General features: G+C 49.1%; 8 protein-coding genes across 8 annotated transcripts; 3 read left to right on the top strand and 5 right to left on the bottom strand.

Annotated features, from left to right (window-relative positions):
• Positions 1 to 62: 62 nt before the first annotated feature.
• Positions 63 to 5,918, top strand: EI90DRAFT_3121938 (ABC protein; the record flags this gene model as incomplete). The annotated part of the gene is made up of 28 exons (XM_039063447.1): positions 63 to 368; positions 424 to 712; positions 772 to 827; positions 890 to 1,395; positions 1,453 to 1,511; positions 1,569 to 1,635; positions 1,688 to 2,226; positions 2,283 to 2,380; positions 2,438 to 2,551; positions 2,609 to 2,627; positions 2,686 to 2,712; positions 2,769 to 3,230; positions 3,285 to 3,362; positions 3,431 to 3,507; positions 3,561 to 3,610; positions 3,665 to 3,774; positions 3,832 to 3,867; positions 3,923 to 3,943; positions 4,009 to 4,023; positions 4,077 to 4,226; positions 4,280 to 4,429; positions 4,480 to 4,549; positions 4,605 to 4,698; positions 4,757 to 4,777; positions 4,834 to 4,979; positions 5,035 to 5,535; positions 5,589 to 5,730; positions 5,787 to 5,918. 28 exons carry the CDS (start codon positions 63 to 65, stop codon positions 5,916 to 5,918), a joined length of 4,335 nt encoding a protein of 1,444 aa, XP_038917591.1.
• A 155-nt stretch (positions 5,919 to 6,073) lies between these two features.
• Positions 6,074 to 7,830, top strand: EI90DRAFT_2994552 (uncharacterized protein). The gene is made up of 9 exons (XM_039056167.1): positions 6,074 to 6,172; positions 6,229 to 6,344; positions 6,402 to 6,463; positions 6,535 to 6,689; positions 6,743 to 6,875; positions 6,938 to 6,983; positions 7,042 to 7,223; positions 7,277 to 7,382; positions 7,443 to 7,830. The coding sequence occupies exons 1-9, from the start codon at positions 6,096 to 6,098 to the stop codon at positions 7,610 to 7,612; spliced, it is 1,047 nt and encodes a 348-aa protein (XP_038917590.1). The 5' UTR covers positions 6,074 to 6,095; the 3' UTR covers positions 7,613 to 7,830.
• Positions 7,831 to 7,982: 152 nt separating this feature from the next.
• On the bottom strand, positions 7,983 to 10,176 carry EI90DRAFT_3145231 (N-acetylhexosaminidase; the record flags this gene model as incomplete). The annotated part of the gene is made up of 10 exons (XM_039065248.1): positions 7,983 to 8,297; positions 8,352 to 8,429; positions 8,483 to 8,567; positions 8,624 to 8,672; positions 8,731 to 8,883; positions 8,940 to 9,053; positions 9,106 to 9,425; positions 9,482 to 9,519; positions 9,574 to 10,005; positions 10,066 to 10,176. The coding sequence occupies 10 exons, from the start codon at positions 10,174 to 10,176 to the stop codon at positions 7,983 to 7,985; spliced, it is 1,695 nt and encodes a 564-aa protein (XP_038917589.1).
• A 358-nt stretch (positions 10,177 to 10,534) lies between these two features.
• Positions 10,535 to 11,235, top strand: EI90DRAFT_3052460 (uncharacterized protein; the record flags this gene model as incomplete). Its single annotated transcript, XM_039059943.1, has 1 exon — positions 10,535 to 11,235. A coding segment is annotated over one exon (267 nt), but the record flags the coding sequence as incomplete, so codon positions are not given.
• A 453-nt stretch (positions 11,236 to 11,688) lies between these two features.
• Positions 11,689 to 13,916, bottom strand: EI90DRAFT_2994546 (uncharacterized protein). The gene is made up of 8 exons (XM_039056166.1): positions 13,785 to 13,916; positions 13,636 to 13,706; positions 13,524 to 13,562; positions 13,443 to 13,454; positions 13,158 to 13,378; positions 12,908 to 13,102; positions 12,523 to 12,843; positions 11,689 to 12,461 (listed from the first exon to the last, which is right to left on the bottom strand). Exons 1-8 carry the CDS (start codon positions 13,857 to 13,859, stop codon positions 11,884 to 11,886), a joined length of 1,512 nt encoding a protein of 503 aa, XP_038917587.1. The 5' UTR covers positions 13,860 to 13,916; the 3' UTR covers positions 11,689 to 11,883.
• Positions 13,784 to 15,017, bottom strand: EI90DRAFT_3052455 (60S ribosomal protein L14). Its single transcript, XM_039059942.1, has 4 exons — positions 14,995 to 15,017; positions 14,807 to 14,849; positions 14,676 to 14,746; positions 13,784 to 14,610 (listed from the first exon to the last, which is right to left on the bottom strand). The coding sequence occupies exons 1-4, from the start codon at positions 15,001 to 15,003 to the stop codon at positions 14,266 to 14,268; spliced, it is 468 nt and encodes a 155-aa protein (XP_038917586.1). The 5' UTR covers positions 15,004 to 15,017; the 3' UTR covers positions 13,784 to 14,265.
• Positions 15,018 to 15,059: 42 nt separating this feature from the next.
• EI90DRAFT_3052454 (ARM repeat-containing protein) lies at positions 15,060 to 21,990 on the bottom strand. The gene is made up of 17 exons (XM_039059941.1): positions 21,767 to 21,990; positions 21,660 to 21,708; positions 21,538 to 21,600; positions 21,335 to 21,490; positions 20,565 to 21,281; positions 19,458 to 20,513; positions 19,036 to 19,404; positions 17,701 to 18,987; positions 17,415 to 17,646; positions 17,077 to 17,363; positions 16,601 to 17,028; positions 16,441 to 16,550; positions 16,268 to 16,393; positions 16,047 to 16,218; positions 15,839 to 15,995; positions 15,542 to 15,776; positions 15,060 to 15,483 (listed from the first exon to the last, which is right to left on the bottom strand). Exons 2-17 carry the CDS (start codon positions 21,690 to 21,692, stop codon positions 15,200 to 15,202), a joined length of 5,712 nt encoding a protein of 1,903 aa, XP_038917585.1. The 5' UTR covers positions 21,693 to 21,708; positions 21,767 to 21,990; the 3' UTR covers positions 15,060 to 15,199.
• Positions 21,991 to 23,959: 1,969 nt separating this feature from the next.
• Positions 23,960 to 24,355, bottom strand: EI90DRAFT_2888311 (uncharacterized protein; the record flags this gene model as incomplete). Its single annotated transcript, XM_039053975.1, has 1 exon — positions 23,960 to 24,355. A coding segment is annotated over one exon (396 nt), but the record flags the coding sequence as incomplete, so codon positions are not given.
• Between the last annotated feature and the right edge of the window lie 398 nt (positions 24,356 to 24,753).

Here is a 24,753-nt window from a genome sequence, read left to right as displayed (position 1 = left end):
TTCATTTTACTTATTACTAGTGTGCACCTTCATCAGTCCACTTTCGTGGCATACCGCCCAGAATGAGTGATCCCCACGTCCTCGTTAGTGACAAAAAGTCTCATAATAAAGAGCCACAGGATGTCACCAACGTCCATTCTGTGGAAGACTCGAAGGTTGAAGAAAGGGTGCCCTGCCACTATGCTGCCAAAAACACGTACAGGCATCATTGGTGGCAGGTTTGGAGGCCCGAAAACCCTCCCCCGCCCCCGGTAGCCGATATTGACGATGCCCCAGACATTCCGCTGGCTCATGCATCTTTCTTCGCGGAGTTATACTTCACTTGGATCACGCCCATAATGGTTATTGGATGGCAGCGAGCGCTACAGGTGAGTGGCTATATGGAAATACATCCAATCTTAATCCAATCCCTGGAGTCCTTAGATCGGAGACTTGTGGAAGATGGACGAGAGTAGGAAGTCCCAGTTGATGGCTGCTAGATTGGCAGCGGCCTGGGACGCCCGCGTCAAATCCGCGAATGAATTCAATGCCCAGATAGATGCAGGAATAAGGCGCCCTGGGCGTTTACGACGACTTTGGTGGAGAATTCGGCACGGGAATAATGAGGAAAAGTTCAAGAAAATGCAAGAGATCTGGACGCAAAGGACTAGGAAATCACCTAGCCTTGCTTTATCCTTGAACGATGCATTTGGTCGACAGTTTTGGGTATCTGGTATGACTGGTATTTGCGCAAAATGAGACATGCCCCCACTGATCTCTTCGTCGCTTAAGGTCTATTCAAAGTAGTCAGTGATATGGCCCAGCTATCTGGTCCCCTGATTTCCAAGGTCTGTCCGCAATTAGAATCATCGCGAGCCTGGCATGACACGTATTGAGCGTCTTCCTTCAGTCCATCATCAAATTCGCCCAAGAAAGGTATTTGTCCAAGCGGGCAGGTGCACCAGGCCCATCTGTAGGACGTGGCATCGCAGCCGCCATAGGCCTCTATGCCGTAACTGTCATCCAGTCCTTATGTCAACATCAATGGTTCTGGCGTTCCATGGCTTCAGGCGCGATGGCTCGAGCGGCTCTCATCAACTCGATATACACACGCGGTTTGAGTTTCACTCCTCGATCCCGGAAAGTGCACACAAGTGCAGCACTAGTTAATCATCTGAGTGCAGATATCAGTCGTATCGATTACTTGTTCCAGTGGGCTCATCCGGCCTGGACGGCTCCTGTCCAGGTTGCCGTATGTCTTATTATCCTTTGTACACAGCTGGGACCCTCTGCGTTGGCCGGGTTCGTTATTTTTCTTTTGTTAACCCCAATCCAAGAGAGAGCTATGTCCGCTCAACTCAAGATGAGACGTCATTCAATGAAGTTTACGGACCAACGTGCCGGGCTCCTTCAGGAGTAAGCCTTTTCTTCTCGGACTGCATTGGAATTCCTTTGACGCGCCCGTCCCATCAGAGTTTTAGCTTCTATGCGCATCACCAAGCTCTTCACATACGAACAGCCTTTCTTGAAACGTAAGCTCTTATTGCTCTCGTGAGCCCCGACGCTCAATGACTCGACGTATCCTTCAGGCATCCGGTCCATTCGAAAGATGGAGCTCAAGGGGATTCGGGGTCTAACGATGATGAGGGCAGCGACGTAAGCGGTCACAAGCTCCTCACTGGATGGATATGTTCTCACGATGGTTTAGTCTAGCAGTGGTTTTCTCCATTCCTTCTCTCGCAGCTGTCCTCGCCTTCGTTGTCTACGCTCTCTCGGGCCACTCGATGGATCCTGCAATTATCTTTACATCTCTATCTTTATTTACCATTCTCCGGCAACCCATGATGTTCTTACCGCGGTCCCTCGCAGCTATCACTGACGGCCGGAACGCCCTTGGCCGACTACAAAAAGTGTTCATGGCGGACAGAATGGACGATGCAGAGGATGCTGACAAGGGGGGACAAGGGTCGAAGGAGAAATCTCACGCCTTGCGTATTCTCAACGCTGACTTCCAGTGGGAGACTATTTTGGAAAGCCAGATTTCTGTTGGAAAGTCGACGAGCGAGGAAGTGAGAAGCGATCGCCGAAGACACGCAAAGGAGGACAAATCAAAGGAGTCCCACTCTATGCCAGAAGAGCATAGCGAGCCTTTTGGACTGCATGATATCGATATATCAATCCCCAAAGGTGGTAACGTTTATGCCATTGTTGGTTCAGTTGGTTCGGGGAAATCCAGTTTGATGCAAGGTAAGTAAGGCGGTACCACTGGGAATTGCTCATTATTCTCGCTTACTGTTAATTAGGGCTTATCGGGGAGATGCGTCTGACGAAGGGCAGCGTTTCCATAGGTGGTACCCTTGCTTATGCTGCCCAAGTCCCTTGGATTCAAAACGCTACTCTCGTATGTGCCTCACCTTTCATCCGATCATATCACAAGGATGCTTATGGTATTATCCAGCGGGCAAACGTTACATTTGGAAAAGAATTCGATGAAGGAAAGTATTGGAGAGTCATCAACCATGTCGCGTTACTACCCGATCTTCCGGTTCTTCCTGACGGGGATCTAACAGAAGTGAGTTCTCTCCTAGCTGAGAAACGGACTGCGTAACAAAACAGTGATTTCGTCCAGATTGGAGAGAAAGGAATCAGTATGTCGCTTTTATGATATTTGATTCCTGGGTGCACAAACATTAACCTCAAATGAAGATCTCTCTGGCGGGCAGAAGGCGCGAGGTATGAGTCCCTTTAACGCTAGCAAGAAAGGCTTACATATGATGTGATATTGACAGTCAACCTCGCCCGTGCTCTCTACAGTGAAGCCGATATAGTGGCCTTGGACGATCCGCTTTCCGCTGTGGACGCTCATGTCGGCGAGCGTCTTTTCAACGATGCCATATTGGGGCTAAAGGCGGAAGGGAAGACCGTCATCCTGGTGACGCATGCACTGCATTTTCTGCCTCAAGTGGATTACATCTTTTGCATGAGTGAAGGGAGAATCCGGGAAAGCGGCACTTACGACGAACTGATGCGATCTAGCGGTGCTTTTGAGCGACTCGTTCGTGATTCTGGGAACGATAAGGCTAAATCTCAGCAGCTTGGTGAAGAGGAAAGCGAGGATGACGAACCAGAATCGAAGCCTCCTGCGGGAGCAACAGGAAGTAGTGACGTCGGTGCGGCCCGTGGAACAGGGAAAAAGGAAGGATTCCTAATCAGTACCGAGTTCAGAAGAACGGGTTCCATCTCTCGCAAAGGTTTGTTAGATTTCCTCCGTCCACGGTTGAGGTTAACGCCATGGTTGGCATTAGTCTATGCCGCTTACATAGCCGCAGGTGGAGGGGCTCCGATCATGGTTGTAATCCTCCTCAGCGCCTGTCTGATGCAAGGTACGCATTATTTGAAGATCTGTTGGTCCGACCACGCTCCAGTTGCCTTACTGCTTTTTCAAGTTCAGGTGGCCAGCTCCTTACAAGCTACTGGCTTGTGTGGTGGCAAGAAAATACGTTTAGAAAACATTCCAGCTTTTATATGGTACGTGCTGCTTGCACCCGCTCCACTTTTCTTGTGACGAATTTAACCCAAAGGGTGTTTATGCTGGGATTGGAGTTGGCCAAGCGATAGCTACGTTCCTCCTGTGCGTCGTTCGCCTACCTACCGTTACATCCTATTGACTTGTATGAATTCGAAGCGGTGTATTCATGGGCCTGCTCTCCTATTATGCGTCGGCAAGGATGCATGCTCGTAGCCTTAAAACTATCTTCCATGCGCCGATGTCTTTCTTTGACACCACCCCACTTGGTCTGTGCGCACAGACCAGGCACTCGTCGTCTCAACTGAGCATGAATTAATTTCTAGGACGTGTACTTTCTGTGTTCGGAAAAGATATGGACAGTAGGTGTTGTTCAGCCACCATGTTCTGGTCAAATACTAACCCGACGTCTGGAAGCCATTGACAATACAATTTCCGGTGCTTAGAACGCTTTCTCTTATAATTCGTCTAATACTGAGCCGTGTATCTCCCCAACTTCCTAGAGTCCCTTCGACTGGGTAAGTTAGGCTGGTGATTCGACTGATGGCGGCTCCTCAAATGCAGTTTACAGCCGCTCTTGTGTTTAGCTCTCTTTCTGGGTGTATCATCCTCATCGCGATCCTCGAACACTGGTTTTTGCTCATCGTTGCCGTCATGCTGTGTTTCTACTGTGCTTTATCAAAGTTTTATTCGGCAAGTTCACGAGAAATGATGCGACTGAGTAATGCTCTTCATCTGCGACCTAGGAGTACCCGATCTGAATGCCTGTGACAGATTCGATCCTTCGATCTTCATTATACTCCCATTTTTCGGAGTCCCTATCCGGCCTGGCTACCATTAGAGCATATGGCGAAACCCCTCGCTTCATCAGGGAAAACGCTCGCTTGATTGATCACGAGAGCTCTGCATTGTTCCTCACCATTAGTGGGTTCTCGTAGATTTAATGTTATCCCCAACTACTCATCTTGTTCCAGCCAACCAACGGTGGCTCAGCGTCAGATTGGACACCTTGGGAGGCACAATGACATTTTTAGTGGCTTTGATGTATGTGCGATGCCTCCATCTTGCAAAGACCCGCGAATGACTCGGACGTTCAAAGGTCTGTTTTCGGAGTAAACGGTGTGTCTCCCGCGCAGATCGGAGTCGTGCTCACGTACGTTGTGCAACTCACACAAATCACGAGTGCTCTTACGGTAAGGGCTTCGATCAATCCCCTAGAACCATAGTCGGCTAATATCTATCAACCGTCAGCGTCAAACAGCGGAGGTTGAGGTTTGTGAATCAGCCCAAGCTTTCAACGGCAATATGAGTGATTCTATTTGCTCCAGAATAATATGAACGCTGTGGAGCGTGTGCACCAATACGGTGACACCAAAATCACATCCCAAGAAGCGCCATATGAATTACCTGAGGCAGCCCCCCCAGCTGATTGGCCAAAATATGGGGCGATATCATTCAACGCCGTCGTCATGAGGTATAGCATCTATTAAACATTTACAACTTGGAGAGAGAAAATGACTCCTCCCTAGGTACCGGCCAGCGTTGCCACCCGTTCTGAAGGGAATCCATTTTGAGGTCAAAGCAAGGGAGAAGGTTGGAATTGTTGGACGAACGGGGGCCGGGAAAACGTCCCTCACCGCAGCTCTGTTCCGCCTCATTGAATTATCCTCGGGATCCATCCTGATTGATGGTCTTGACATATCGGGGATGGGCCTCCGTGACCTACGAAGCCGTATCTCCATTATTCCCCAGGAGCCGCTCATTTTTAGCGGTACAATTCGGACAAACTTGGATCCATTCTCGGATCACGACGATGCTTACCTCTATGATGCTCTCAGACGATCCCATTTTCTAGATGCAAGTACCAAGGAACGTTTGGAAGGCGACAGCCCAATATCTCGATATTCTTTGGACACCGTAGTGGATGTCGAAGGAGCCAATCTAAGCGTCGGCGAAAGGTCTTTGTTGAGCCTGGCTCGGGCTTTATGTAAAGACAGCCAGGTGGTCGTTATGGACGAAGCAACTGCAAGGTAGACGACTTAGCTCGGTTACTTGAAGAGTAGCTCATCTTCGATACGGGCAGTGTGGATCTAGAAACGGACGCGAAAATACAAGATACAGTGATGCGGGAGTTCCACCACAAAACGATACTGTGCATTGCCCACCGATTACGGACTATTATTTCCTACGATAGAATCCTTGTGTTAGACAAGGGTGAAGTAGCTGTGAGAATCCCCACTCCCTACCTCCAACTTGAATTTCTCACCACTGGCTGTTTCAGGAGTTTGGTACACCCCTCGAGCTACTTGCTCAAGGGGGATTATTCACGCAGATGTGTCACCGAAGTCGTATCGGTCGCAATGAAGTTTTAAGGGCCCAGCCTGCAGTGCACCAATTGCTCAGAACTCCCTAGCTGCGACATCAGGGGCCGCATACCCATGTACTTTAGTATACGGGTTCCACGATGCATCTATACAAAAAAAAAAAATAGATTACAAGCTTGATGAAATATAATAATTGATACTCTACAGCGAGTCTGCATTGGAGGTGATCATCCCAAAGTCGGTGTACAGCCACAGTTGTTGTCTCGATGACTTTGCACGCCAGTTATGCAAAGCGGTGTTTGGATGCTCTCAACCAGCACTATGTTGAATTGGACACGGCGAGGTTTTGCTGTTTCTCCAAATGCCAAATAGTCGTGGTGATCGTTGCGCCTTGATTAGGCTTGTGGTGGCCTTCTACTGTCTTTCCAGTATCGATGTGCTGGACCAACTAGGCCAAAGGATAAAAGAAAAAGACAAAGACCAATGGAAGAATTGGATCTGGGACCAGCAAATTCGTTTGTCACCGCTGCCCTTTCAATCTTCCCTTCTCGCTAAGGTATACATATCTCTAGCTACGGATTATGGCACCGGCTTCCGACCTGGGCCATCTGTAGCGGTGACACTCGGGGAAACCGTACGCACCATTCCTGGCGGACTTGCAGCCGGCTTGAAGGCTCTGATGATTCTTATCACTACGTACTGCAGAACCATTCAGTCAAATTCCATCCGTACGACCTTCCGCACACAATCATGACTTTTTCGGCTATCATTTCCTTAGCGATACTTGGTGATGAACTGTCACGCCTTGATATAGGAGGAATCCGGAAGTTCATCGGTGGCGTGCAGCAGCCGGACGGGAGGTCAGCAAATGCAATCAGCGACATTTTTCACACTCAACACCGTATCTTTCAAGCTTCTGGACGATACCTAACTTTGGCGAGTCCGATCTTCGCAGCACTTACTCTGTCTTTGCACTGTGTTCCCTTTTGGATTGCTGGGATGCAATCGATGCCGATCAAGCGCTGACGTTTATCCGACAATGCAGGGTCAGCAGCCTCTCGTCCTCTTGAGCAACTCATTTGGATAGTGAATTGATGAATGAATATAGACGTATGAAGGTGGTTACGGCCAACGTCCCCATACCGAAGCGCAAGGTCGGTACGGGCCTGCTTATGCTGCGTGCATGTCCCTTTCATCAAGATGTGCAATCAGGTGGCACGACTTTCTGTGCTCTGGCTTCACTCGCTTTATGTCCGCGGTCCCCTGGATTATCTGAGAACGAAAGAAAGGCGACTACAAGGTGGTTGGTGGAACGGCAGGTGGGCGGGTTCCAGGGTCGTACAGAGAAAGCTGCAGATGCATGCTATAGCTTTTGGTGTGGCGCGTCCCTGAAGGTGATTAGCGCCTCAAGGGCTCAGGGCTTCCGCCGTTAACTTTTGTCTTCCAGATACTGAATGCCGATGAATTCGCCGATAAGGAAGCTAATGCGAGTTTCCTTCTGACATGCCAATCCAAATTCGGAGGTTTTGGGAAGTGCCCTGGGGAGTATCCGGGTGAGTACCCAATGCTAGTCCGATATAGCGCTTCTTTCGCCATTTACCGCTTTCGCCAAGACCCCTATCACACGTACATGAGCTTTGCTGCTCTGTCCCTTCTCCCTTCCCAGAGCTCTGAGACAGAGAGCCTGGGGGTTCTTCGTCCTATCGATCCTATTCTGAATGCCACGTTGAAGACTGCCGAACACCTACGCCGAGCCGTACACAGCATCAAGCGTACCTTGTGATCGCCTCCTGGACTTGCAGTTTTATGTTGTACCATTGTCGGAACGAATAATTGTATCGAGATGTTCGACCAATTTTTAGTCCGCATTCTGGTATCATGCCGTCATGGGCCGGGTGTCTAGAAATCAAATGATGACAGTCTCATGTCTCGAAGATTTATATCTGTTTAGAACATCAATGGTGCCATCGCGTCCATCCACCATAAAGCCCTTTTAGCATGGAACAAGACAATTTTGCCATTTCTCGGGACAACCAAAGGGGCAAAATATGTTCATAATTCGAGCACAACGGCAAGGATATGTACGTGCTAAACATGTTGGTTACAAAACTTCTCCGGGACGCGCGCCTCGAGCTATTGCTCCAAGACACGCCTTAAGCAGTGAGGTCACAAGCATGTGGTCTAACAGCACACCAATGAGGCTGCAGTGTGATGGCATTGATACCTCTTTGAACAAAACGGTATCTTAGAGCATGCAGCCTTTGAAGTGCTTCACCAACATTTGTATAGTTCCCTGAGGGAAGGATAGATCCCGTCCAGAAGACCTCGGATGAAACAGCAGCCCGTGGCCACGCTATGCTATCGAGGCTCGCAGGTGATGATTGTTCAGTCCAAAGCAGTTGTTGTCCACCAAGTACAAGGTGTTTTTGGGTGTCCGGAATGGACGCTTGCGGATCGAAGGTGTATGCCTGGGGAAAGTTACAGTGAAGTAAAATTGCTTCGACCAAGGTAGTTATACTTACCTTTTGCCAAGTTTTGAATGGATCGCACCATGAGTTACCCTGAGGAGATTCACCGACCCAATCTCCATGCCCACAGTCCTATTTCATATTTCTCGGTTGAATTAAGGCAGTGATCAAAGGAAAATCCGAACCAGGTAGAAGTAATCAGATGGCGCATGAACAATACGATAGCCTTTTTGAACAACAGCAGCCGCATTCTGGGAGGAAATCCAAACCCTGATGTCCAAATGAGAATGCTTTCCGGGAACCAATTAGGGCGGGCGTCAACCCACATGACAATAGTGTTGTTCGCAAGGGTAAGATTGTGACTCAAAACCAGATCTGATAGCGCGTAATGGTCAAAACTTGGAAATTTTGATTGGTTACATACATGACTTGCCTTCCCATACTACTGGAGTTTTTCCTAAGCTGGCTACTGTACTGTGAATCTTTCCGACGAAGTTACCCAAAGCTTGGTCAAGCGTCCAACCCTTCTTCTCCAGTTCAGACTGGGTCTCAGGATCTTGGCTGTAGCAATTAGTATTGATTTCATCTGGTGTAGTAACAGTGAAGGTAAGCTGCCATTGAAATTTCACAATGATGTCTTACCTCCACCGGTAGAGAAATATTTGGAAGGAAGCGACGGAAGAACGGATTTGATCAAATTCTGTGTGAACTCGATCACGGAAGCAGTCGCAAGACGGAGTTGGCCAGCAGGAGGTTCTTGCACAATGGTGGTCGGCATCTTCACAATTTACTGGCACTGCGAGCTTACCGTTGGCATAGGTGGACCACGGCGTACCTTCGGGACAAGCAATGTACTCGGGATGAGACTTGGAGATAGCAGACGTGTGACCAGGGGTGTCGATTTCTACGAGTATATCGATACCACGTGCAGCGGCGTAAGAGACAATTTGTTTTACATCGTGCGGAGTGTATACTTCGTTTTGCGTGTAGGCACCTTTCGCGCTCAGTTCTGGGAAAGCCTCGACAACGAGAGGGAAAGACTGAGAATCCACCACGTGCCAATGGAAAGCGTTTGCCTTGACGTATGACATTGCATCCAAGGTGCGGAGGATGTCAGGGATTGGAAAGCTACGGTTATTCTTAAATCAATATCACTTTCAGAAGCTGCAACATAGACCATGCACTAGTTTCGCGCAGTATCGAGCATGAATCCGCGGTAGGGCTGTCAACCGATGATGTTCACCCTGGTGCATTCGTGAAACGAGGGACAACTCACATATGCAGGGGAATCATGAATGATGAAAGGAGCCTCAATAGTGTAAGCCGTGCTCTCACACCAGTACCAGAGTTGAGAAAATGTGGTAAGCCCTCGGAAAAGACCTAGAGTTGTGTTCGCCGAGAGGGTACCAGCAGAACCATCAGCGGGAACGATGAGCGAGTAACTCTCATCGCGCTCTTCAAGGGGCAAGACTGAGCACTGGGAAATACTGAGAACCTTGGACGCAGTCGAGTGTAGTGACAGAGTCAAAGTTAAGATGGTCTTGGCGTGAACAATCTGGCGAGCATCAGCTGTGGCACCACCGACGACAAGACGTTCGAGCTTATCATGTTTAAGCTGTGCGGATGTACGTGATATGGCCTGTTGCAAGTCGGGTGGCACTGAATGCAGTAGCACACCAGAGAGCTCGAAGTTGAAGTGATTCGACAGCTAATCCTCGCCTCTGCCAATGAGACACGAATCGAGGCGAACCACACGGCTAACACTTACCATCAAGGCAGTGCTTCCAGACTGCAGCTGGCGGGGCATAGGCCACAATGAGTAGGCACCTGTCGCAATGGCCAGGGTATGTACCAGGAGAATAACACTAAAGGGTGCCATGGGGCTGAAAATAAATAGCATTTGCGCATCTTATAAGGGCTTTCTGTTCGCTGCCTTGCCCAATCTTTGGAAGAGATTCGGCCAGTAGTGATGATGATAAATCTTCTTATACCCGCGCTCGTGATGTCGTGCAGTGCGGCTGTCCGTCGATACCGTAGCGTACATAAAGGGACTTTCTATACATGATGTTGGTATTGTTGTATCGTTGTGTCAGTGATCTCGGATTCGGCAGTAGGGACACCGCTGAATGAGTCAGCCACAAACTTTGTTTGTTTGTTTATCCAGAACAAAACAAACAAACAAACTGAATCCGATATCTGCCGTCCCAAAAGCTATGTGTGCAAGCACGTGCTTGGTGCACGGAATTTCGTTTTAACGCGTTAAGAGCTCTCAACGCGTTTCAACGCCTTATTGATCCGTTCCAACGCTTCATTAAGCTGTTCCAACACTTTGTTAGTCCGTTCCAATGCTCGATGCAAAAATCAAATTGTAAATACTCAGCCATGCTGTAAAAATTCCTGTTCACAAATGCATGGACGCGCTTCCCCTTCACTGCCAACCACGGCCGTAGCAACCGTTCACTCACATTTCCATACCCTGTACTTCCAAGCCACATGGGAGTCCCCCATACTCAGGCAAACACACGTTCCATGATCCATTGCCACAAATTACCTTCACTTGCTTCACATCGATGACATCTACCTACTTGACGGTCAAGCCACTCTCACAGCGAACGACCACTTCAGCAAGTGACAAATCCCCAACAACCCCACCGTTCTCTTCCTGTGTCATTTTAACCAGTGGGGTTCCATATGAGAGGCCGGGCGCTGAGTCGTAACATGTCATTCAGGGACTGCATGGACAACGATCCCGACCACACACAGAGTGCACCCCCCATCAACTGTCAGTGTCCAGCGTAGGAATCTTCCTTTATCACTCCATGTTCCACCACCCTCAACGTCCACCGCACATTCTTATTTAAGCCGCTTCATTCACTGAGTTCTGATTTGTGTTTGCGCTTCATGTTCTCCTCAATACCACTGCTGAAATGAACAACAATCACGGTTCAAATTCTAACTCCACCATTGAGAGCCACAATGAGTTAGACCTTACATGGTCCAATTCCACAGCGGGTGTACACATATTGAGTGACTTAGCCCATATACACTCAAAAGGCCTATGATTGATGCAAAATTTATGTCAACAAATCAGCGCGAAGCCGAGAGTGCATGGTAGTGTAGTGGTTATGAATGTACATACTATAATGACCAACGGGTTACAACGCTTCCGCAGTGTTTTCCGACACGCTCAGCTGCCATGGCTTGGAAATGGGCAGGAATCCGAGAACCACCGACACAAATCTGCGATCCAGTACGATCCCGGATCGGCAAATGGTACATTTGCGGGAAGTATTAATCCTGTGTGCTAGGTATTTTATATTCTGTGTCGATGTCACTGCCAAGTCGAAGCCCATTTGATGCAACTCGTACTTTTCACCCCTCGGTTTGTGCTGAGCAGTACGACATGCTCGTCCTTTCCTGGATGGAGCCCGATAATATTGCACTGCCAATGTATGAACAACCATGAAGGATGCTAGACCTCAAAAAAATAAAAGGAGACACAACAAGCAGTGCCAATGATTCAACACCATCCATGCGGGGTGTATCAAAATCTGGTAAAAGCTACAACGTCGATTTTTACCCAGGTTCATAGCAAGAGATCATCATTCCCTCCGCCGAAGCTACCAGAGCTTGGCGCAGCCTCTGAAGCCACCCCAAAACCATTGTTTGGCTTGGCAGCGGCATTCAGCCCCCACATCGAAGCGTTGGCTTTTTCCTTTTCCAAGTCCTTGATGCTTTTCCCTGCTGTGGAGGACGCACTGACTGTAGGCGCAGAGGATGGGCCGCTGCTGCTGAAAGACACGTTCCATAAATCGTCAAAGTTATTGCTTGCTTTGGCCATCACAGCAGTTGCCATCGTGCCTGCATTCCCTATGGTGTCTCTTGATGACGAAGAAGTCGCGGGCGATAGGATATTAAATGGGGGTACGGAATTAGTGGTGGAAGTGCTAGTCGTTCGAGTCGGTTGCATAGTTGTCGGTCGCATCGGCGAGGCACCAAGGGCGAAGGAGTTCGTTGCAGCATTAGGTTCAGGGACTGAGGTCGAGCCCAGCATGTCGAATACATTTGCAGCAGTGAGTTTAGGTGCATGTGTGGGAGCGACTACAGTGTGAACGCCCGGCGCTGGGGCCGAGGGAGGTGCGCTTTGGAAGTCGTCAAAATCATCTGTTGCATCGTTAACTTACACAGTGCTGTCACGTATGGATGTTCGGAACTGAAAACATACCATCAAGGACATTCGAGGCTGGAGGGGCGGTTGAGGCCGCAGAAGGAGCGGGAGCTGACTCATCGTCAAATCCGCCAAGAAGATCCACCACTGGAGCGGACGCGGGCACCGATTTGACGGGCGCGCTTGTCGCAGAATGCCGAGCAGCAAAGCGGCCAGCGGGGGATACGGGGCTTGACGAAGACGACGTTAGTTTGTTGCGTAGCGAATTTGCACGCCGCGGGCTGTCTTCGAACTCTCCCGCGTCATACTCATCATAGCCCCGCCGCGCAGAAGATTCATCGCGGAAAGACGAACCAGCTGGCCTGCCACCATCATAATCTGACGAGTGGGGAACCAAGACTAAACGACCCTGTTGGTAGAAATTGTCACTGATCATGCTCACCGTAGTCGCCACCTCCACTAAAAGAATCACTTCCAAATCCATCATAGCGACCGCCTCCTGAACTGAAGCTAAGGCTCGACGGGTCATTCCCGGTTCCGACATACTTGCTACGGTTTGCTTTCGCTTTGCGTCGCTCAGCACGCAAACGGTCCAAATCACCCAGTACCTCAGTTAACTCTTTGGCTCGCTGTCTCACTGTTAAGATCTTCGGTGAGCATTCCCCGACATCCAGGAACGAACATTCACCAACCATTAACCCCCTGATCTTTGCCTTTCTCATCGATGTAATGAAAATTACGCAGCATTTTGATGGTGGAGATATGGCTCCTGGCGTCATCCACGACACGTTCTGATCCATGTTTGATGATGTACTCTAGCAGCTGCAGTGCCTTGTAAATTTGACGCCACTGTGATGCTTCCTTTTCCATAAAGCGGGAGTAAATGCATGGCATAATTTCGTTAAAATGCTGGCTAGAATCGGTAGCATAACAAACCTCTTAGAACGAGCACAAGAACGTGGGGGCCAAGAACTTACAAATTAAATGTCCTGTGTTGTGTCATTGCAGTAAGCAGATTACATACGGTGTTCGTAATAACTGGTAGTTATGATGCCTACCCTTGGGCTATCTCCTGCATTAGAGTAGAGCTGGCACCCCTACGAACCGAAGGGAATCGCGAGTAAGATCAGTATATGCAACGCGAGCGAGATGATGAAGGAGTGCACTCACCATGGATCCTCGTTTGTCGCTTCCCTCACTTTGGCCTCCATCTCACTTACATTGAGCACTATATTTTTAGCCTGAGCATGGTTCAGTCAGATTAGCAGCGAGATACGTAGAATCTTCTGAAGATGTGACACTATCACTAACGCCCTCACCTGGTTATAGTACGATTTCAGATCATAGAGAGTGATCTGTGAAAGCTGCTGTCCCAATGCTTCCAGACGATCCATGGCGAATCCGGAACAGAAGATCTAGGCTGATGGGAAAGCGTAAATGACCGGGATGGTGTTGGCGACTATCGAATCCGGAAAGTTGCGCGCTAACACTGCCCCAGTCTGAGTACATCAATGTCAATCAACATATTGTTTCCCTTATTACATATACGGTGGCTCTAGGAAGATTCCAAGTAGCACTTGCAGGTCTACAACCAGGATACAGCATTTACTCCTGATAACCATGGCGTGACCAGTTCAGCTCGATCAGGCTGTGCTCTCATGAGACCACGATGTGAAGCATATTTTTCCATCAGTTGCATAGTGCCAAGTCATGTCATGATTCAGTACGAAGCATACGAAAGAACGTGAAGATTATAAAACCCGAGCGAAGCACTCCTGCAACCAACTGATCCCGAGAGAATTAGGCCGCCTCCTTTGCTTTCTTTGCCTTGGTTTTTGCCTTGTTAGCCTCCCGCTGCACTTTGCTCAGAGCTTGTTTTACAACTCCTCTTCTCCTCTTCTTTTGTACAGAAACTACGAAGCGCTCGAAATCGTTGAGTTTACGCCGCTTCTGAATGGCTTCACGTTTCTTCGCCCATGCAGAATTGGTCCACTTCTCGAGTACACCCGAGGCCTCGAATTGCTCACGAACAGCATCAGTGCTGGCACCACGTTCAAGATTTGGGACGACATGTGGTGTCAGAGTGAGATGGCGATAGGCGAAGGGTTGGCGTGGGACGTCAGTCAATGGACCATCTATTATTGCCTGAGTATAACATAGGAATGGTAAACTGTCGGCTTCAGGGCTCCAGCAAAATGTACTGCACGAACCCGATTATGATCAATGATCTCTGAGATAACAGCGATACGACCCTCATGGGGCCCGTTCCTCAGGAGGACGACTGTCAACAAAAGACATTCCATCAGGTGGACATACGAACTGACACAGATACCTATCCTACCACGTCCAATTTCTACGAAACGTTTGAAAGTTGATGGGGCAGCCTGACATGGAAGGTATGGTTAGCTCTGCATCCAAAATTCCAAACGTGCATCCATAACGTAACGACGCCTCAGTCACCTGAAGGACCGTCTGTACGTCTCATATGAAGTAACGTGGGGATGCTCGAGGACGCAAGAACATACTTACGTCGGCCATGGGGTCTTGACGTTGGGTGCGTTGGTTGAGGGGACGACTCAATTGAGTTGAATTGAGTAGGCATCATGTGGCATTCAAGCTCATATTACATACAACATATTAGTCAGACTGTCCCACTGCTTATATGCACCAGTCCCAAATGACCCTGAAATCATTCCTCCATATACAGGACGATCGCGCCCTGCCTAAAACGATCTCAGAAGCTTCGCAGAGATATTTGGGGTTTGACAGCAACAGGATTTGTGGACGCATCAGATGTGGAGCCCTGCAAGCCTTGCACTGCCTGACGGACTGAGGTCTCGAGTATCTCTCGATCCCCTTTCTCCAGCTTACTTGTCGCGTCTTTAAAAGCAGCCGGAGATGAAGTCGCCCATGCAAGAATCTGATTAACTGCCATAGCGTGCAAAATATTAGAAGGCCTGCGATCGGGATCCAAAAGGAGAATCAAAACTGGAAGAAAGACACCTAGTGCCTTGGGCCCTGGATGATTGGGACATATCAGAAGGTGCAAAAGGACAACAAATAATAGTAGCTTTACGCAATTCCTCGGGGAACGATCCAAATAAGCTAGCGAGGGCCTTAAAAGACTCGTCGGCATCCTGTACATCCGCCTCGCTGGTTTCACTGGCATCAAGTCGTTCTCGACCTGCCAGAACCGCTATGTAGGAAATTATACCGGGGATCAATGATTTGACAACGCTCTGAAAAGTTTGGTTCCCCATAGCTGCCGCAGCGATCAGTGTTTTGGCACAATGCAAGGCCGTGTGGGTACTCTGATGGTACGGTTCAGAGTTAGTTGTGGGGAAATACTCGTCAGTAGATGCAATATCCGGACCTCTTGTGCTTCTACAATCTTCTGCGAAATTGAATAGCAGAGATGTTCCACTGCTCCCCCGCTAAGCCTCATTCCCGAAGGGACAGCTGTCACTATCAGGACTGAAGCAAGCATGTTATTCTTGACTTTCAAGTTTGGAACCGCGCCCCGGCGTGACCTGTGAAGTGGTCAATATGTCGCGCAATATCGTGCAAAAGGACAATAGTACCCAATCTCGTCGATGTTCTGCAGGCACGATGAGAATAAGGCGTGAATAAGTCGTCCATACGCTTTCCCATCTTGTTCCGTTTGATCCGGCAACGATATGTCCAACAGTTGCTTGAGGGCCGGGAGGGTTGGACCGACGAGATCAATATCCACATGTTCATTCTTGAGCATATCTAGTGATTATGGGCAGTAGATGCATTGGAGGATCAGGCCAAAACTTACGAGAATACAACAGAACTGAAATGGATCGGACTTCCTCTTGTAGGGGTGAACCAAAAGCCCTGCTGACAACCAACAACGCCGAAAATCCAGCACGAATAAGTGCAATCCTTTCAAGAATTTGAGCCTCTTTGCAATGTGAGACGCGGATCCTGTATGAGAGAGTCGGCACTTACGAGAGGCTAAGCCATTCGCGCTCGCGATGGCATTCCTGACCGCAAATGTTATGATTCGCAAACAATGTGTCAATGGCACATCATCTTTGAACTCATGCGGCGCTGTTTGGCTAGATCACGAGATGAGTTGCAACCCTCAGACTATAGTTTCGATACGTGCCTTCCCCATAAAGACTTGGCACTATGGGTTGAAACAAGAGAGACGATTGTCTCAATCAAGCGTAGTTGGACAATAGATGGTTCAGTTAGCATCATCCGATAGCAAAGTGACGTGAATTCTGTGAAGATGGGAGGTTCGAAGAGCGCAATCCCACAATATTCTGGCCGAACAAGAGCAGGAAGAGTGTCCAAAGCGGCATGAAGCGCAAGTTGCTTGGAAGGTGTTGAAGCAGAGCCATTTGAACTTGATGCCAAAAGCTCAAATACAAGACCAAATATAATAAAAAAATACGCGTTGCCGCTGTAAGGGTCTGGATTCGCAGAGCCGGTCGTTGCTTTCCCATCTACAGTAGCTAAGATATGGGGATCTTGCCTTTTCATCGCTATACCAACGGCCCTTAAAATCCTGGTCCACGAGTCTTCGTAGTACTGGCGCAGTGTGTCAGCCAAGCGATCAACTCAACAATAGGCGCTCACAGGTAATAGCACTTCTCTTCCCAACCCCGCGTATACGACGTCAGCCGAATCAGACACAGTTTCTTGAAGAATTTCCGAGTCACCGCGAATGCGGGCGTAATCACGGAGGCACGCCAGCCACAGGCCGGCAAGAGTCTGCCTGTAAGGCTCCAGCACATCGGATAAATATGCCTGCGTTATGCTAGCATGCTGTAACTCCGCCCAAGCCGTGAGCGTGGACACTCTCAACATGACTGATGCGTTTGGACTTAATTCTTGCGCATCCCCAATTGATAACGTTTCAGCCTCTGATGGAAGGATTAATCGGATAGCGTCAAGACAACCATTGCAATACATGCCTTTGCATTGATCTAATGCCGAGGTGAGTAACTTGAGAATACGGCCCATGCGTCCTACTTCTCGCACAACACCACAACCAACAAAGACGGCGCATACCTCGATGGCCGAGGCAAGAATCTCTGGTGTAGAATCGGATGAAAACGCGGGTGTTAGGGCCGCCGTGATAGGTGCCTGATGCTGCTCCAGCAAAAGAGTATCCGCATAGTCGGGGTCTGGGACCGAGGCGAAAATCTGGCAAGGCAGGCGCCTTCAGAATGGGCAGCCTGAATCATGGATCTTACCGACCTCAATTATATCACGAAGAAGAACGAGGCCTTCTAGACGTATCTCAGTTACATAAGCTGCAGACGCAGTGAATGCCATCTTAATGAGGTCCGATATGCGGGAGACCAACAGTGAGGTTTGCGGAATCTTCTGCTGCTTTGCGAACAAAAGATCTAGGTGCTCTTGTCGACCTGATGATGCTACCGTTCGACAAATAAGATGCAGGCATTGCAATGCGAAAAGCTGAGTCCTCCATCGCGATGTGCTTCCACGGGCTTGGCCAACGGGTGGCTGCTCTTTGGAGACCCCACCACTTAACGATTCTCCTTCGTCGTCGTGGAGCGAACTTGTAGGGGGACCGCTTTGTCCAGCGATTGTTTGTTGGAACGCGTTTGTTTTGGACATTATTCGTTGACACAAGTCAATCCATCCGGAGGGGTTGTGCACAGCTGTTTGCTGCGTCCAGCTCGTGATGACATTCCGAACACCATCAATAGAGGAATCGTCATCAAGCATCCCGAACAAATCCTCCACAAGGCGATCACCCCCGACTTTAGAGAGCGTAAATGCGTCCTTCTGAACCAGAGCATAGAGAGCATCAATTGATGCTAATTTCAATGGAGCCCGAGATGAGCCGAGGTTTCTTCGGAACTCAGCCACTAGTTCTGGCACTTGCATGAAATCCTCGCCAAATATAAGCAAGTGTTTTACACATATGATTGCTTCCACCTTGATGCCTTCGTCGGGTTCTTGGGAGAATTCATTCACAAGATCCAAAGTGAGCGAGCGTGTTCGAGCGGATTCCTGCAATTCTGGTCCGAGCACACCGATCACTGCATCAATGACGTAGCACATTGTCTGGAATGTGGGAAGATGTCCTCGAAGGTTGGCGCTTGTCAAAGATCCCCCTTCAGGTTCGTGCGAATCCGTGCCATAGAGCTTTAGAAGCATACCAAGGGTAGACGGTATGTACTGAGAATAACTAAGATTCGCTGCATTGATGACCTGGCCCAGCGCGGATAATGCCCGGTGGTGAACCACCGGATGAGGATCATTGCTCAAAGACATTAGGACATTGACCGTATTCTTAAGCAATGCACCGGCTGCAAGACCACCCACATACTGATATATCGCTCCGAAAGTCGACGCGCATCCGGCCCGGCTGTTTGGGTCGCGGTTGTTCACGACTTGATCGACCAGTGAAGATACTTGATGTGAAAGGAGGGAAGTTTCTCCCAAACTTACAATTCGTCCTATTGCTTCGCTGGCGGTAAGTTGAAAAGCAACATCTGGATCAAGAATCGCCGTCTTTCGCGAGCGTGAAAATCTAGGCCAACATGCGAATCCAAGACATACCTTTAAGAAGTCAAGAATCATCGAGCTTACATTCGGCGAGCCGAAAACTTCCCGTGCCTGACGCATACTTGAGCGCATTGCGCGACGAAGCGCACACAAAATCGCGAAGGTCGTATTTAATCGCACAGCGGCCTTGCGCCCAGAATTGCGATCTAGTTTCGGAGAACGAATGGCATCAATGACCTGGTGGATGATCCGAGCTGCGGCTTCTGCCGTTTGATTGGGCAGGAGGAGAGAAAACAATTCGATTGATGCATCAACGACGCCCGTCGACGCCGGTGGTGGTTCGATGCACGAAGCTGAGGTCATTCCCGCGACGCAGAGAGTAAGGACGTCGTGCTCTAATGACCCAATGATTGGTTTGGAAATCTGCGCATAACCTTGTATGAGAGATAAGCAGGCTGTTGCACTGCTAAGCTTACCATATTTTCAATTGCAACTTCAACCGCATCTCTATTGAGAGGATTTATCTTAGATCTATTACTGTCCTCGCCCTCCCCGAGGGACGGGAAACGATTCAGCTCCGCGCTGGAAATGCCATAAGCATACCCATCCGAGACTTGCCAAAGGGACGAAAATGTTCCTGCGGATGTGGCAATGGCGGCTTGCGCTGAGGAGCCTGAGAAACCCTCGGGGCTGGCAAAGAGAGTGACTGCCGATTGGAGAAGGGAGAGTTGGACGGACTCGGAAAGTCCGGCAAATCCCAGGATTGAGAAACACCGAAATATCCTCCGGCGCAGCATGGCCTCTCTAGTAGGCAGAGAAGGCTCGGTCCGGGTTGGAAGTGGCCCATCGTGTAACTCTTCACGATATTGAGAAATGAAAGCGTTTGAAAACAGCAGGGCATTGGACAGCAATGTCGCCAAACGCCGCGCAACATCCAAAGTGACTAAAGGAGTGTTGTGTGTCAAGAACGCAAGAGCCGCACTCAAAGCGCCCTCCCGCACCCGAAGCAAAAATGTCCAATCAGCAGCGCTCCTCGTCGCCCCGTTCGTTGTATCCTTACTTGTGGGTTTTGGCAATGCATTTCTCCACAAAACGAGCAGCTGGGAGAGATGAGAACGAAGAAAGTTAGGGCCGAGAGGCATCAAAGATGCAATACAGGTCCAAGCTGTCTCTATTTCAACACCTGCCACAGCAAGCTCATGGTCTCCCGCCTTTTTTAACAATTGGATAGCTGTGTCGAGGAGTTTCGCGCTCAAATCGTAAGAGACATATAGAGGACGTTCCGGTATGACGGAGAACAACGCTGCCAGACCGTATGCATGACCTAGAGCACGATGATGCACATCTACGGTAGCGTTCGGTGTGCTTAGAGTAGATATGTCGCGTTGCAAAAATTCCATCACAGAAAGCACATTTTTAGCCAACCGAAGTGGAGTAGAATAGCAGAACGATCGGAGACACCAAGCTGCCGCAACGGTTGTTGAATGGTTAGGGTGTGAAAGCAGTTCAATCAACGGTGTTCCTAGCGCTTCCTGGGAGAATACCATTAGCATATTGACCAGAAACCAATGAGTTGTACATACTTGTGCGGGCGGCGGCGCGTTCCCCAGTTGCTGCAGAAGACCCGATACCTCATTTAGTGCAACAACCAAGACGAGAGGCGACGGTGGTACTTGGCCCGGCATCAGAGCAGGCCATTTCTTCAAGTAGCTGTTTGACAATTCCGTGATCGCGCCAATTTGACCCTGCTCACTCAACATACGCACACCGATGACCTCACGAAGAAGAATGCCGACGAGCTTCCGGAAAAGAAGACGCTCATACCGCGTTGTAGGGACCCGAGGGTAAGAGACGATCTCGTTCATCAAATGCCGCACGATGCTCGCGTAGTTGTTCTCAACGGACGATGATCCAAGCGTGCTGAAAAGGACAGAATAGAAGTCTATAATCCCTATTCTGGTCTTTCGAGGCGTTGCTGGCTTATTAAACGGTGTCGAGAGAACTTGGAGCATATCCGCCAAAGACATGATTGTCTTACCGGCTCCTTCGGAAGGGGGCTTGGCATCCACCTCTTCTCCCGTCCCCGCTCCCTGATCCTTCTTCCCTCCTTTTTTATGGTCTGATTGCAACGACGCCTCTTCTGTCTGCGTATACGCAAGAACTTGGGCAACGAGATCTGCAAACGCCCGTCTGGTGATTTGATCGGAGATTTCCAGGCTCTTGATGCACAGCGACACCAGCGATTCGATTTCAGGGATGGAAATACCAGCCATACCATGTTTGTACATGACACGCAATATCTAGAGCCCTTGGTCAGTAGGTAATCGCGGGGGATATGTGAGCTTTCACCGACATCCGCTGACACCCTTTGAATGGGCAATGCCTTATCGGATAATCCAGACCTAGCCGTCTTAATAATATCCTTAGCGGTTGCATCAGTTACCGCTCGCGAGGCAGTTTCTAATGATTTCTGCAACGCAGTCAATGCCTGGAATCTAAATTGAACGGACTGACTGGTGTCAGAAAGATGATAATTAAGAGACAAAGTGACCCTACATTGCTGGAATATTTGGCAATTTTTAAGGACGTTAAAGTAAGTTCCCCCATAAAAGACATCACCTGGAAAACGAGTATGCTTGAGGGGAATGGCATCCAAAATGAGAGAACTGCCCACGAACAGACGACCCAAAACTCTTCATCAGATCACCCATGATACTGATCGATGATCTTCATACATAAGTCCGTGAGTTACAATTGATTGCCATTGTGCATCACAAAGACTAACATTTTAGCACGCAGATCTGCGGCCTTGGAAGCATCATTGAGAGGACGCGCCAATATCCTCAGTGTGTCAAAGAGGCGCCTTGTCTCCCCTTTCGAAAACAAGAGGCGAAAACATCGAGCGGCAAGATGACGTGTTGGCCTCCCAGGCGAAGGGAACGGAGGCGAGGCCGTGACAATTTGGATCAATTCAGCCTCAAGTGTTGGTTGAACAATTTTTGTCTCATCCTAACCCATTCCATAATCAGCCATTGTTATATGTTCGGAGAAACCACACTAGGCATACAGTGGACAGAGAAGACAATGTGCGCTCACACCTTGCGAGCCATTGGAATACATAAACTTCGCCCGATTCCCCACTGACTTTCTCCTAAATACAATAATGAAGGACAGTCCTCGCTAGGAAGTAAGCTACACACCTTGTCTATGGATAAAGATTCCAACAAGGAGGACGGGACTGCCATCGAAAGGATGATCCAGGTTCACCACGTGACAATGGAACCTTGTTACAGTCCTTTGGTGTCCTCTTTGTATGTTCTTTGATTTGGTTTTGTTGTTGGTCTTAATCAACGAGGTCCGGCTGATTAGTTACGACCTTAGCTGTTTTTGTAAGCAACTTGCAGGCATGGCACCCGATTTCATTAGACGCAGAAAACTAAAGCCAAAATCAAACCTCTCCTGGGTCCAACGAAAGGTAGTAGATCATGTTTTGATTAAGCTTCACTGCAGTGGAGTTGGCTGCATTTACTGTTTTTACTGGCTCAGGCTAAATGATTGCCTGACAGTGCACGGAAAGTGCGCTCCCCTGCACTACGTCAAACTAGATTCCAGTCACAAAACAAACATGATTCACTGCTCTTCTAATGCCCAAGGATTGTCCAGGGACTATAGAGCCATAAATCTCCCCCCTAAGTTACCGCGAGGTCCTCAGTCGGGTTGGGTCGGGTTGGTAGTCTGATGCAAAGTCTCACTGCCACGAGGATATATTACATATTAGCTCAAACATATCGATGCTAGATACAGGGATCCGAAAACGATTAATGGAGTGGTGCCGAGTGTTCTTGGGTATTACGGAATGTTAAACAGGAGTAATCGGAGTCGACAAGAAGACACTGTCCGCTCAATTATTCCGCATTGGAGATTCGGGCAGTAGGATGCAAACCAAGTATCACTCCTAGCCTATCACTAAAGGAGGGGCCCAGGGATCCAGATTGAAAGAATCCGTGCTGCCATTCTCGCCGGCGAAACGTAAGGTAGATTTTGTGCCAAAGTCGTGCGAAGTTTCGAAGATAGCAAAGTCGCGTAAAGCGTCAAGAACATCTAAACCGTATCCTGCCGCAGTGTCTCCTTCGATAGTCTCGGAATGCCACTCGTGAAGAGAACAGGGGGATGCCTCAGATGTGGGTGATGACGTTCCAGGTGGTTGTGATGCATCACTGAAGTTTGAAGGGACATATGAAGAAATTTCAGACGAGGGTGTGATTACATCGGGAGTAGCGCCAACAGGGGTTATAATTCCGTTTTGTGGACATTTAAAATTGCTGAAATCAAGGTCGAGTGGGGCAGGTCGCGGACGTAACCCGTCGCTGGTACCAGAAAGAAATGCAAGCGGGTGAAGCAAAGACGAATCAGAAGTGTGAGGCAGAGGTAAGGTCTGAGCCGCCACTACTGCATCGGAATTATTCTTATCAAGGAGAATGTCGTTAAAAACGGGAGGACCAGCGTTGGGATAATTAAATGCTGTCGGGCCAACGTTTGAACAAGGGAGGGCACCGTAATTAGAGCCCAGTGGAGAATTAGTACGAGTGGGCTCGTTAAGCGGGGAGCAGTCAATATTGTTTGCTGGGTAACTCTGAAGAGACGGGAGGCAGGAACCAAGCGATTGGTTGTTCTCACAGCGCAAAAGATAAGGCAATTCGGCGACAGACAGGTCCAGGTCCCTTTTACCAGGAAACAGAGTTGTGTCCCATGCCGCAGGTAGCAAGTGTGGACTAGGATACTCTAAACCAAAGAGCCTGAGTGCGTTTCCCGCAGGTATACAGTCATTACCAGCACCGATGGAAGGGCTATGGAGAACGAAGCCCCTCTCTTTGGGGTGTAAACCCTCCACGGGTCCCGGTCGTGCCTTGAGCATTGATTGATTCCTTGGCGGAGGGCGAGGGCGATTGGATGACGTATTGCGGGGTACACGGACGACGCTACGTTTCTTACCACAGGTAGGGCACTCTCTAACGAAACGTGCGATTAGCTCCTTCGGTACCCACGAATAATTTTCATGCACGAGTTTAACAGTTGCATCTCTGCCTCCATGAGACGCATAAAAATGACAATCGACAAGAACCAGATAAATCTCATCGGTGGTCACAACTGGCTTTCCGTCATGCATCAGGCGTTCTGCGTCAGAGGTGAACATTTTCCGAGCCCAGAATCTGAATGAGGCACTATATTGTGAACTGCTTTCGTGACTGTCAAGCACGGCGGAGACGGCAAGGTAAGTGTCTCTGGTTATCAATGCCTTGTCCCGTTTCCTTTCACTGAGGCCTTCGAGATAAGATTTACATAGGTCGTGATATTGCTGTAAACTAGGAAATCCCACAGCGGAACCATCAGGACTGAATTCCAATGGCACGCGCACCGCGCGAGAAGACCGGCCAGTGGAAGATTTTGAGGTGGAAGTATTGGGGAGCAGTCCTAGGCTTGTGAAGGAAGACTGGTTGTTGAACAGATCCGTTCCAACATCAGGGGAAGAACTCTCCATCTTGGGTGTTGGTGAGGAAGATGGGTGGGATCTGTCATAAGGTTTACGAGTGGTCGACGCACGAAACTGACTCCGACTCCGGCTTTTACACGGAACCATCTCAGGAAGAAGAGTTGGATTGGGGGTAAGTAGCAATGGGTCCTGGAAAGTTTGAGGCAACGAGTGACATAGAAATTTGTGCTGTTCTTCGACCGTGAATTGTAAGGGCTCATTAACTTGGACAACGGGGGAAT

Source organism: Cantharellus anzutake, assembly GCF_015039405.1.
Source record: "Cantharellus anzutake strain C23 chromosome Unknown EI90scaffold_17, whole genome shotgun sequence".
NCBI classification, from domain to species: Eukaryota; Fungi; Basidiomycota; class Agaricomycetes; order Cantharellales; family Hydnaceae; genus Cantharellus; species Cantharellus anzutake.
The sequence above is the reverse complement of the archived record's forward strand: the minus strand, read 5'-3'. Positions and strand labels throughout refer to the sequence as shown.

Bases quoted from the DNA above. Each gene is read 5' to 3' on its own strand.
- EI90DRAFT_2994546 (XM_039056166.1), bottom strand. From the start codon at position 13,859: ATGGATCGTCTGGAAGCATTGGGACAGCAGCTTTCACAGATCACTCTC. The intron at 12,844-12,907 runs GTGAGCATGATC...CCCACTCGTCAG, and splicing joins TAGTGGAGGTGGCGACTACG to ATTATGATGGTGGCAGGCCA. The intron at 12,462-12,522 runs GTATGTTTTCAG...ACGATGCAACAG, and splicing joins AGCCTCGAATGTCCTTGATG to ATGATTTTGACGACTTCCAA.
- EI90DRAFT_3052454 (XM_039059941.1), bottom strand. From the start codon at position 21,692: ATGGGTGATCTGATGAAGAGTTTTGGGTCGTCT. The intron at 17,029-17,076 runs GTGAGCGCCTAT...ACACTGCGCCAG, and splicing joins GAAGAGAAGTGCTATTACCT to TACTACGAAGACTCGTGGAC. The intron at 15,484-15,541 runs GTAAAGCTACTA...CCAATCATCCAG, and splicing joins ATCGTTCCCCGAGGAATTGC to GGCCCAAGGCACTAGGTGTC.
- EI90DRAFT_2994552 (XM_039056167.1), top strand. From the start codon at position 6,096: ATGACTTTGCACGCCAGTTATGCAAAGCGGTGTTTGGATGCTCTCAAC. The intron at 6,876-6,937 runs GTCAGCAGCCTC...GAATGAATATAG, and splicing joins CGTTTATCCGACAATGCAGG to ACGTATGAAGGTGGTTACGG. The intron at 7,383-7,442 runs GTGAGTACCCAA...GCTTTCGCCAAG, and splicing joins GTGCCCTGGGGAGTATCCGG to ACCCCTATCACACGTACATG.
- EI90DRAFT_3052455 (XM_039059942.1), bottom strand. The intron at 14,747-14,806 runs GTAGGATAGGTA...TTTTGTTGACAG, and splicing joins TTTCGTAGAAATTGGACGTG to TCGTCCTCCTGAGGAACGGG. The intron at 14,611-14,675 runs GTTCGTGCAGTA...TGTTATACTCAG, and splicing joins AGATCATTGATCATAATCGG to GCAATAATAGATGGTCCATT.